Source organism: Oryzias melastigma, linkage group LG23 (genome assembly GCF_002922805.2).
Source record: "Oryzias melastigma strain HK-1 linkage group LG23, ASM292280v2, whole genome shotgun sequence".
Lineage (NCBI taxonomy): Eukaryota > Metazoa > Chordata > Actinopteri > Beloniformes > Adrianichthyidae > Oryzias > Oryzias melastigma.
In genome coordinates, this window is record NC_050534.1 from 15894879 (window position 1) to 15906788 (window position 11910).

At 38.6% G+C, this 11910-nt stretch overlaps 2 protein-coding genes across 2 annotated transcripts; one reads left to right on the forward strand and one right to left on the reverse strand.

The window, feature by feature from the left end:
• Positions 1 to 312: 312 nt before the first annotated feature.
• si:zfos-932h1.3 (zinc finger protein 835) lies at positions 313 to 7538 on the reverse strand. The gene is made up of 9 exons (XM_024291773.2): positions 7384 to 7538; positions 6686 to 6888; positions 6522 to 6617; positions 6356 to 6451; positions 4554 to 4664; positions 4365 to 4482; positions 3695 to 4280; positions 1983 to 2035; positions 313 to 1897 (listed from the first exon to the last, which is right to left on the reverse strand). The coding sequence occupies exons 1-9, from the start codon at positions 7415 to 7417 to the stop codon at positions 438 to 440; spliced, it is 2757 nt and encodes a 918-aa protein (XP_024147541.1). The 5' UTR covers positions 7418 to 7538; the 3' UTR covers positions 313 to 437.
• Positions 7539 to 8188: 650 nt separating this feature from the next.
• Positions 8189 to 10810, forward strand: washc3 (WASH complex subunit 3). Its single transcript, XM_024288395.2, has 7 exons — positions 8189 to 8428; positions 8855 to 8953; positions 9067 to 9132; positions 9201 to 9338; positions 9959 to 10066; positions 10139 to 10203; positions 10273 to 10810. Exons 1-7 carry the CDS (start codon positions 8378 to 8380, stop codon positions 10364 to 10366), a joined length of 621 nt encoding a protein of 206 aa, XP_024144163.1. The 5' UTR covers positions 8189 to 8377; the 3' UTR covers positions 10367 to 10810.
• The last annotated feature ends 1100 nt before the right edge of the window (positions 10811 to 11910 follow it).

Sequence of the window (11910 nt, forward strand, 5' to 3'; positions counted from 1 at the left end):
TTTTAAATGAAAAAATGTCTACATTAGCCAAAACAGAATGTTGCTAAATTAAAAGCTAAATTCCACATTATGCTATAAAAACATTTGAATTGTGTCTATCTGAAAGTATGAGGAATTTTAAAGTGCACAAAGTTTATGAAGGATTTTAGCAATTTCTTATTATATTATCATAATTTGCTTAGTAACTATAAAGCGTATTAATACCAAAAATAAAAGCAGTAATTTCCTGAATGAGCTGAATATTTTGATAGCGAGATGGCTCAAGTGTGATTGAGTTTTCACGTGTACAGAAAGGAGTAAAGACGTAACAAAAACAGATTGACGAATTTATTTACAACTGTGTAAAACATGATATTCCTGCTATATGATAAAAACACATGGAAACGTTTTTGTGAGTCTGATCCCTTCATTGACATCCCAATCAGAAATGGAAGACATCATTTTCTATCCTTTGTATTCCTCTCTTCCATACGCTCCGTGTGCGTCTCCAGGTGTGTGTTCAGTTTGGCCGTGGAGCTGAAGCTTTTCTTGCACTGCTGGCAGAACGGCTTCACCCTCTTGAAGCCGGAGTGGCTGCGTTTGTGCCGCGCCAGCTCGGAGGAGCTCTTGAACTTCAGCCCGCAGGTGTCGCAGGGATACGGCCGCTCCCCCGTGTGGATCCTGCGGTGAAGCTGCGCCTCGCCGAGCGTGAGGAAGCTCTTCTCGCAGTGGCCGCAGGGGAACGGGCGCTCGCCCGTGTGGATGAGGTTGTGCCTGGTCAGCGCGTAGGGTTTGGTGAAGCCCTTCCCGCAGTAGGAGCACGGGTACGGGCGAGCGCCCGTGTGAGAGACAACGTGCTCCTGCTGCGTTTTCTTGCTCTTGAACCGTTTGGGGCACTGCGGGCAGGAGTAGGGCCTGTCGTCCACGTGCGACCTGTGATGTTTGGAGAGCTCTCCTTGCGACAAGAAGCCTTTGCCGCATTGAGAGCAGAGGAAGGGCTTCTCCCCCGTGTGCATCCGCTCGTGTCTGGCCAGCACGGACACCAGGGTGAATCGTTTGGGACAGTGGGAGCACTGGAAGGGCCGCTCGCCCGTGTGGACCCGGAGGTGCTTCACGAGCATAAAGCGGAGCGGGAAGCGCCTGTTGCACTGGCTGCACTGGTGCGGGCGCTCGCCGCTGTGAGTGGACAGGTGGCGCTTCACGTCAGACCTGCGGGTGTATATCTTGTCACAGTGGGGGCACTTGAACTGATGCTTGACTCGGTGCAGCTGCCGGTGCTGCGAGCGAGCCAGCAGGGAGTCGAAGCCTTCGTTGCACGTCTGGCAGATGTAGCGTTTGGCGGCGGCGTGGGTTTTCCTGTGCTCCTGGAGTGCCGAGGAAGTGGGGAAACTCTGGCTGCAGATGGAGCACATCTGAGGGAGCCGGCGCTCCTGAGCGTGGGACTTTTTGTGGTGGACGGTGAGGCCTCGCAGATTAGGGAAGGAGCTCCCGCAGAGCTGGCAAGAGAAGGAAACGGCCAAACCGTGATGCTTGCTCTCGTGTTTCGCCAGATCCCAGGAGTGCTGGAAGGTTCGGTCGCACTGCGAGCAGTGAAACGGTCTCTCTCCGGTGTGAGTCAGCTGGTGTCGTCTGACGTCCGACGTGCGGGTGAACGTCTTGCCGCAGGTGTCACAGGTGAGAGCTTTCTGCGGATCGGCTCGTTTGGTTTCCTCTGCGTCTCCTCTTGGGAAAAGTTTGATGGAGGTGAAAATCTCATCCGTGCTGGACGGAGAGGGTGTAAACTTCGCTCCGGAGAGGTTTTTGTAGACTTCCGTTTGAACGCTCTGCATGTGAAAGTGAGGAGGGCTGTTTTCATCTGCGGAATGGAACGGACACCGAGAGCAGGTGAAGATGATGGACGTGGAGTCGCTCGAATCGCCTGCAAGTAAAGAAGGAAAAAAAAATCTGGACGTGTTTTTACATAAATATGCAAAAAAATAACATTAATTTTAAAGGAGCATTACCTTTTTCTGTCCCTTTGACAGCAATCACAGACGGAGGAGCTTCAGCTGTGATCCTGGTGAACAAAAAACATCAAGAATTCTATTATTTTTTACGGATAAATTCTTAAAATTATTTTTTTTTATTATTATTTTCTTTTATCTTCTGATCCATTTTAAAACACAGTTTTTTTTTTATTATAAATCAAAATCATTTTCTAGGACATAATTCCTCCCCCATTTCCCATCATCCATCTCTCTACTGCTAGCTTATACCTCCTCACAACCCCAAGCTAACATTAGCGGTGCAACAAAAATGGCGAGCAAAAACAGAGCTATGCAGCCGTACAGTTTAGACCCAGATACCATATCAGACGACGAAAACAAAGACCTATGTGGGTTTATTTGTCTACAAGTGGATACATCAGAAAAAAGCGGAGCATGGGGCTTGTGGCTTGCCGTAGTAGCTTCTATGTCACGCCTACGAGATTTTTCAAACAGCATTTTTCCTGATTCACAACAAATTAGATAAATAAATATTCAGAAATGGAACTTTAATACTAGATATATAACATTACCTGTGATAATGCAAGAGTGAATGCTGTTCGCATCACTTCTGATGCTAAAAATGCTGAAACTAATAGCTAAAATGCTCATGCTAAATGCCAAATTAGCCAAAAAAAAGAAAAATAATTTTCCAAAACAGCTAGCATAGTGCTAAAATATTAGCTGAACTCAAAATTAGCCTCAAACATTTTTAAAAAGTCTATTTTTGACAAAATAGCTAGTATAATGCTAACATGTTAGCTAAACTCCAAATCTGTCTTAAGAAATTAAGAGTCTAATTTTGATTTAAAAAAAAAACAGGTAGCATAATGCTAACATTTTAGCTAAACTCTGAATTCGCCTAAATAACTTTTAAAAATGTCAAATTTTGATTAAAACAGCTAACATGTAGCTAAAATATTAGCTAAACTCTGAATTTGTCTAAAGAACTTAAAAAAAAGTCTAATTTTGACAAGATACTTGAAATATTTCTAAAATATAAGATAAACTTCAAATTTGTCTGAAGAATTTTTTAAAGTCTTATTTTGACAAAACAGCTAGTGTAATGCTAAAATATTAGCTAAACTCCAAATTTGACAGAAGAAATTTGAATTAAAAAAAATCTAATTTTGACAAAATAGCTAGCATAACGCTAAAATATTAGCTAAACTCCAAACTGGCGTGAAGAACTGTAAAAAAGATCTAGTCTTGACAAAAACAGCTAGCCTGATGCTAAAATATTAGCTGAACTCCAAATTTGCCTAAGAAACTTGAAAAAAAAAAGTCTAATTTTGACCAAACAGCTAGCATTATGCTAAAATATTAGCAAACTCCAAATTTTCCTAAAAAACTGGAAAAATGTTTAAATTATCCAAAACCAGCTAGCATGTTGCTAAATTAAAAGCTAAATAACAAATTACCTTAAAAATCTCGGTAGTTGCTGAACTTTTTAAAGTTTGAATGGTGTTTTTTTCTGAAGTATGTGGAATTTGAAGAATTTAAACATTTTATCATCCATTTCCTATGGGGGATATTTTGCTTCTGCCGCTCTGCAGAAACTATGTCCTAGAAAATGACAGATTTGGCTAAAATCAGCATTAAAAAAGCACTGATAATGCTTTGAAAATAGATCAGAAGATGATCATAGTGGACTTCAAGTATCCAGAATGGACAATCGGAAATGTCTTTACATTTTTGGATCTTCACTTTTATCTTTGGGTGTTTCTTTGGTTTGTATCCGTGTGGATGATGAATCCTCGGAGAGATTGAGAGTCTTTTGGTCAGAAAATGATTCATCGTTACACATCATCTCTGCACAGGAGTCTGATTCCATCATATTTTGTCCTTTTCCTTCCTTTTGACCACTTCTTTCATTTTCCCACACATCATTCTTTGCAGGTTCCTCCTGAACCAGAGATTCCGTCCTTAAAGCAAAGGTTTTGGCTAAAGTCTCCAAAGCTTTCGCCACATCTGCAGCTTCGCTCACTTCCTCCGTCCTCGAGCTGGCGTCCTCGACGTCTACGTTTTCAGAGCTGACGACGACGATCTCTTCTTGGTAGAAGTCTGTCGGAGCTTTTTCTAACTCGATGGCTTCAGATGCTCCAACTTCCACTTGGGTGTAGACGGCCACAGCGTTGACCTGGTCTGCGGCTGAAAGACTTGCAGGGTTTGCGTAGTTATGCATGGATTCCAGTCCAACTTTAATATTTGACTTTTGCGAGGGAGGAACGGATAAAGCAGAGAGGATGTAGCTACCAATCGTTGACGAGGGGCCATCTGTTAAGAAAACAGGGTTAAAAGTTCCATTAAATTAAAGTTTTACCTTAAAAAAAGGAAATAATTGTCTTTATCTGAGCGTACATGTCATCTTTAGCAACCCTGAGTGTTTGTAGTGGTTGAAGATGAAACCCAGCTCCTCAGACGACGGATGAGCGCAGTCCTCCAGAACTGAAGGAGCAGAGGCGAGCCAGGCTGCAGTCTGTAATGACAGAGGGGTCAAAGGTCGTGGTCTGATGGACAGTTCAAGTAACTGGAGAAATGTGTCAAAACCTGTTTAATATCTGGAGCTGGAAACAGCTTTTCCAGTTTGGAGAGCAGCTCCCACACCAGCATGTGTAAGGCTGTGTCGTACTGTGGGCCGTATTCAACGGGAAAAACCTCCTAAAATACCACAGAGAAAACAAAAATAGTCACATTTGTAAGAAGTCCTACTTTTAAAGCTACGTTTAAGCAGACACTTCCAATGAAAAGTCTATGTAAACGATCGTTGTCGACAAAACCTGTGGCGACTGAGTCGCAAGTTAAACCGGGTCAAACTTTGACCAATCGTGCACTATGGATGGCATAGAGCACCAGTTAGTATCTGGTGAGCATTAGATACAATACGGTGAGCACCAGTTACTATCGGGTCAGCGTCAGATGCTAACCGTTGAGCAGGCATTAGTATCTAGTGAGCAGTTATTATCTGGTGAGCACTAGATACTAATCGGTGAGCACCAATTGCTATCTGATGAACACCAGTTAGTACCTGGTGCGCAACAGATACTATCTGGTCAGCATCTGGTGAGCACCAGGTACTAACCGGTGAGCAGCAATTACGATCTGGTGAACACGATTAGTATCTGGTGAGCACCAGATAGTAACTGGTGGGCCCCGATTAGTATCTGTTGGGCACCGGTTAGCTTGTTGTGAGCACCAGATAGTAACTGGAGAGCACCGGTTAGCATCTGGTGGGCACCGGTTAGGAACTGGTTACCATCTGGTGAGCACCGGTTAAAATCTGGTAAGCCCCGGTTATTATCTGGTGGGCAGCAGTTGGTACCTGGTGGGCACCAAGTAGTATCTGATAGTCACCGGTTAGTAGCTGGTGGGCACCGGTTAGCATCTGTCTGGTGGGCACCGGTTAGGAACTGGTTACCATCTGGTGAGCACTGGTTAGTATCTGGTGGGCACCGGTTAGGAACTGGTTACCATCTGGTGAGCACCGGTTAGTATCTGGTAAGCCCCGGTTATTATCTGGTGGGCAGCAGTTGGTACCTGGTGAGCACCGGTTAGTATCTGGTGAGCACCGGTTCGCATCTGGTGCCCATAGGTTAGCATCTGTTGGGCACCGGTTAGCATCTGGTGGGCATAGGTTATTATCTGGTGGGCACCTGTTGGTACCTGGTGAGCATCTGTTAGCATCTAGTGGGCACTGGTTAGTATCTGGTGAGAACTAGTGAGTACAGGGTTGGGTAAACTTTCTTAATCGCGGGGCTCAAAGGGTTCTAAAATTTGACAGAAGGGCCGGACCAGGAGTGGGTTTGTGGTGTGTTTTTTTTAATTCACATTGTAGAATAAAGAAAAAACATGGGATCTGCATGAAAACATGCCTTAATCTTGAGTAAAAAATAATGTGAACCTGAACATTTCAGAGTTTTTATTTCAAAATTGTAGTTTTTGTTCTCATTTTTGCCATTTTCACCAACAGGTTGATGTCCCTGAGTGAAAAACTCAAACTCAGGCAAATGCTGCGTTCATGTGGCGTTGGAATAATCGGAAAACCTGACTGTCCAACTTGGAAATCACACATTAATATAATAAAAACAACAAATCTTTAAACACTACATGAATGCAGAATATTTGTAGTGCGCCATCTGTAGGGAGACACCTGAACTACAAAGACCTCTACTAGGTCTGAACGATAAATTGCAAAAGTATTGTTATCGCGATACATGTTTCACAAGAGACAACTTAACTATTCGCTTGAAAATTGATCATGGAGGAGAAAATATTAATTATACGACATCAAATCTTTCATATATTGGTATTGAGCTGTGAAAGAAAAAGCCTGGAGGATTTTCAAAACTCACCTGAAAGAAATAAGCCCTCTCAATTGGGTCTTTCAGCAGACTCTGAATCAGAGCAATGAAAGTAGACTCTGTTGTTCTCAGCTCTGCATCCGCAAACTACAATAAGACAATTGTTACTCCACAGCCACTGTTTAAACATTCGGTTTCGCTCTTTCACCTGACTTACGTCAGCCGAAGTTACGGGAAATCTCTCCAGGTAGCTCTGGATAACTTCAGAATCAATATCCCCTCGAACCGAGCCTTTACAAAGCTCCAAAATCAACTGAAATATTAAAAACATTTACTTAACCGCAAGACTTAGACCGCAAACACTCTTATGTAAACACTCACCCGAGCTCTTAGTCCAAGAATGAGCTGGGCTTTCTGCAGGGGGTTAATCAGGCCGGGAATGGCCTCTGTCACCGTGGACACAAAGTCCTGCAGCTTGTCGTAATTTAACACATCTTTATGCTTTGAAAGGTGCCACACGGCTGCAGACAACAGCTGGAGAGGGGGAACCAGGAGGCGAAGGGATGACAGAGGCAAGCTGGAGTCTGAAAAATAAAGGTGTGATGCAGAAAATGGTCTGTAGAGGGCAGTGATGAGCCTGACATTAAATCCATGCAGCTAAAGCCGAAAGAGCATTATAAGCTTAAAAATTAATTGTGATATTTTCTAAATATACATTTAAGATAATAAATAGTGTAAATGTACTCAAACAAAGAAAACTAAAAATTTCAAAGTATGATCTGGTATGATATTGGAAAAGTGCTGGACATTCATTTAAAGTGTTGCTTTTAAAACATAAGAATTTTCAGTCAGAAGTGGTTAAATTCAACAACAATAAAAATTAAAAATGTTATGTACAATTTCGATATTATTGAAACAAATAAAAAAATCAAACTATGATTTTATTCCACTCCGTTTGCCAGTTTTTACACCACATTATTCCTTTAAATAGTCGGGTCCCAACGAGTATTTTCAAAGCATAAACGCTGTTTAAGACAATTTAAATAAATAATAATAGCTGATAAATTCAACACACTTACTATTTGTTTCCTTCTTTGACCCCAAAACGTCCATTTGCTTAGTGTGACGTTGAAAGCCTTAAAAATAAAAATAACAGTAAAATGTTTCTTGGATTTTCTAGCTGACATGCGCAGTTGGGACGCAAACTTCGCTTCCTTAAAGGTTTTTCCAGACTTCCGCTTTCAAAATAAGAGTTTTACGCTGAAGTACAAGATTGAATACATCTTTATGAAGTTTATACAGAGTCACAAATAAATGAGAATATTTCAGGGGGCATATTAATAAATTATGTCCACAAGTCTAATGACAAAAACTGAAACGCCAAAGACAACATTACCAAAATTACATTAGATGACTGAACTTTCTTTTACATAATTTCAAAGTAGCTGTCTAATTATATCACTAATATATAATTTTTTTATTTACATTAAACATCAGTGTCAAATTAAATAATTACTTAGACTGAAAATATAAATATGTGTGTGTTTTCTTTCTTTTCTTTTTTATTACAGGCGCTTTGTTCTCATTTTTTTTTAGTATGAGCCTTCATTTTAATATTTAAATAATGATTTTTTTAATTTTGATTTAGATTTTAAATCTATATTAATGTGAATCCAATTAAATAATTATTTTTTTAGTTTTGCTTTTATCAGCATCCTTGCGGCGCAGTAGTAATAATTACTACTCCTTCATGGCTATATACTACTAATAATTGATTTTTTAATTTAAAAAAAATCGCTCATAATTAAAAAAAATAATAATCTGACGAGATTTTAATTTTACACTTACAATTGAAGTTTTCAAAATAAAAGCCGGAATGAAACGCCATTGGAGCAGTTTAGCGGAAGTGAAACAGCAGGATTGGGAAACGTAATGACGTCATCACGCTAGCCGGAGTCACATGAACTCTTCTCTCCAAAACCTTTTTTTAATGTGCTGTTTTCTTTATTTACGTCCCATGTAGAACTATTATAACGGATATTCGACGTTTGCACGGACTTTAAACAACCTAACATGGACGAGGACGGTCTGCCAATCGTGGGTTCTGGAGTTGACCTCACGAAGGTTTGTGTCGCTTGTTTGCTAGCAGTCATTATAGATTGATCTCCCTCGAAATGAAAATAAATAGCTAAAATTTGTGATTTTTCAGGGGTAAAACTTGTGTTTTTACGTACTTCCTTCGACGTATTAACCCTTATTGTCAGTCTTATTGTGAATTTCAGAGAAACGAACGTTTTTATTGCTTCTAAGCTAGCATTGTAGCATCATTTCAATAAAAATATGACTTAATAGGCTTATAAAAAAAGATAAATTTTAATGTTTTCTCAATTTGTTTTAACATATTTTACTATTTGTGTTTATTTTAAGTCACATTATTTTGAAATGCATGTTTTTGCACTCAGCATGACTCTTAATTTCTCCAGAATCTGATAAAACTAGCTCTTATGTGTCACCAGTTTCCTTTATTAATGACTTTAAACTTCCTTTTAGGTTCCAGCTATACAGCAGAGGAGAATTGTTGCCTATCTCAATCAGTTTGTTGTCCACACGGTTCGATTCCTTAACCGATTTTCCACCGTTTGTGAAGAGGTTTGTGCATTTTTTATCCACTCCCATGAAAATTGTGTTTTTAACGCATTCTTTTCTCAAGACTGGATGATATAAATAAATAAAATCTAAAATATCCACATTTTTCCCCACAGAAACTTGCAAATATATCCCTTCGCATCCAGCAGATTGACACCACGTTGTGCATTTTGGAGGCTAAGGTGAGCTTAAAATTGGATTTAATTTTTTTTTTTCTTTTTTAACAAATAATTTCCTAATTTCTGAGCAGTTGGCCTCCATTCCTGGGTTAGAGGAAGTCACAGTTGATGGACTGAACCAGCAACAAAGTGTGCAGACAAATGGGCCGGCTCCGACCAGTCAGAACCAAACAGATGGGTCCTCAGCGGGAGCAGCTCCTCCCTCAGTGGTGAATGTTCAGATTTGTTGAAAAGGCACAAAAATACAGATTTCCCCAAATTTATTTTTATTTTATTCATTTTTCCCAAATTAGTTGATGCAAACCAGAAATTTTCATTTCTGCCTATATTTTTTTAAATAATTATCTCTATTATTTTCTTCTTCTGTGTGTGATTAACATGAAAACTTTTGCTAAAATAGATTTGCATTGTAGGAGGTTAAATCATGATCATCTTAAAGTGAATGAAAAGGCAGAAATTACATTTAATGAGTAGGAAAAAAAGGAACATTTTTAAAGTTTTAAACTTTAAACGGGAGAAAGAAATGAAAAGTTAAAAAATAAATTAGCACCTCTTACAAATGAGCATAATTTTCCTTTTAGTAACAGTTTTAGGTTTATATTTATTTTTTTTAATTCAAGTTTCAAATTTGGGATATTTGCTTCTTAAAAAATTTGAAATTTACTTTCTATTTTTCCAAGCTGACCTTAATGTGACTCATAGATTTGCTTCATTTACACAACAAATACAAGTTAGCTGAATATACTGAATAGCAGGGATATATTTACAGTAAATATTCATATTTATCAGTATTATCGTTTTCTTTAACGCTGCTTTAATGTTTCTTCAGCCTCAGGAGCCACAAGAAGAAGCTCCTGAGCAAAAAGCAGAAGCAGAGAACGTCCTCACGGTGGCCAAAGACCCTCGATACGCCCGCTACCTCAAAATGGTTCAAGTGGTAAGCCATTATATGATGTCATCATTTACCAAAAGTCTTATTTTGGGTGATTTAATGTCTCGATTCTTCAAGGGAGTTCCAGTGATGGCCATCAGGAACAAAATGATCCTGGAGGGTTTGGACCCCAACCTGCTAGAGTGAGTTTCTCACGGTTGAGCTTATATTTTAATGATGTTTAATAAATGTAATAAATGTGTTTGTGACAGCACGCCGGACGCCCCCGTGCCCGACGGAGCGAGAGCAGAAAACGAAGGCGCCGCCGCCTCCAGTTCTGACAGCGAATCTTCCTTCAGCGACTGAAATCTGTTTCTATTCTTCCTGTTAATATAAAAAAGCAAAGTCTGTTATGTGATTGTAAATCCTTCTGAATGTTATTATTTTGAAAACCATTTTTTTAAGTGTTTCAGCACTAACACCACTTGCCTCTCATTGTCCGGATCCTCTAATAATAATAATAATAAAAGCCGAGGATTCCTTGTGTTTTGTAGGTTGGGAATGTGTAGCTTCAGACATATTTTCCCAACTGTTCCTGAATGTATATATATTTTGACTCGCCTTTAGAGCTGAAAATTACATCCTGACGGATGAAAAAAGTGGAATTGTAGCTGAAATTTTAAATAAATTTGATTCCTAGCACAAATTTTCTGCTTTTATATATAGAAAAAACTGTAACCTGGGCAGTTTTTAGCATGTTATAATCATATAAGTTGTGATATTGAAAAATTGCACATTTTATTTTTTGTTTTATTCGTCATTTGACCATATTTTTTGTTTTGTATGTTGGTAAAGGGGAAGCCAAACTTTTATTAAAAACTAATAACTTCAAGTCCCAATCCAACTATATATTTTTATATTGTAAAATCACTCCTAGTATTTTAATTTTTTTTTTTTATTAACAATATGCCGTTTTGCCTAAATCCAAAAACCTGTGTGGTTTTCTCGGACTTAGTTTCTGCAGAGCGGTAAAAGTTTATTAGAAATTTGCCTCTGAGTTGTGGGTGGGATCCATTGATGAGAGCTCTCTGTTTACACCTGGAATGGGTAAACTTTTTAATTCGAGGCCAAAAATAGTTCTAAAATTTGACTGGAGCAGATGTGTGGAGAGTTTTGGTAATTCAACTAATAAGATAAATTAAAAATAAAATTAAAATATGCTTTAATTGTGTTTAAACTTGATATGTATATTGTAAAATTGAACATTTCTGAATTTTTATTTCTCAATCGTGACTTTTTCTTGTTTTAGCGCTATTTTTAGTGTCATTTTAGCATTTTATTTCCAAATGCTGCGTTTGGAATGATTGGAAAATGACCATCCAACTCAGAAAACGCACACGAACGTCAGGAAATCAATCAAATTTTCCAAAATAAAGGATCCGTCTAAATCTAAGTGAAGGTTAACTATTTGAAGGGGTGTCAAACTCAATCGCAAATAGGGCTAAAATCCAAAAATGAAATTTTTTTAATGTTAAAACCATAACTTTTTAACATAACTACAATATTATTCCAGAATAAATCACCTTAAATAACTTTTCATATTGTAGTCTCTGTAAAAAGATATTTTGTCAAAATTATACAAGTAAAAATTAGCAAAAAATAACATCGGGCCATTAATAACAACAAAAAAATGTATCAGGATCTATCCCGGGCCTTGGTTTTGACACATGCAATCTATAGGTAGAGACCCAAGAATTATAAGGAAAATTAATAACTAACAAGGATTATCAATTTAATGTAGTCCAATTTAGAAGAAATAATCACAATTTAAGCTTAATGTTTTTTAAATATGTCCGCCACCATCAGAAAATGCCGTGTTAAAAATAATTTTCATCAGAGTAGTTCTCTAA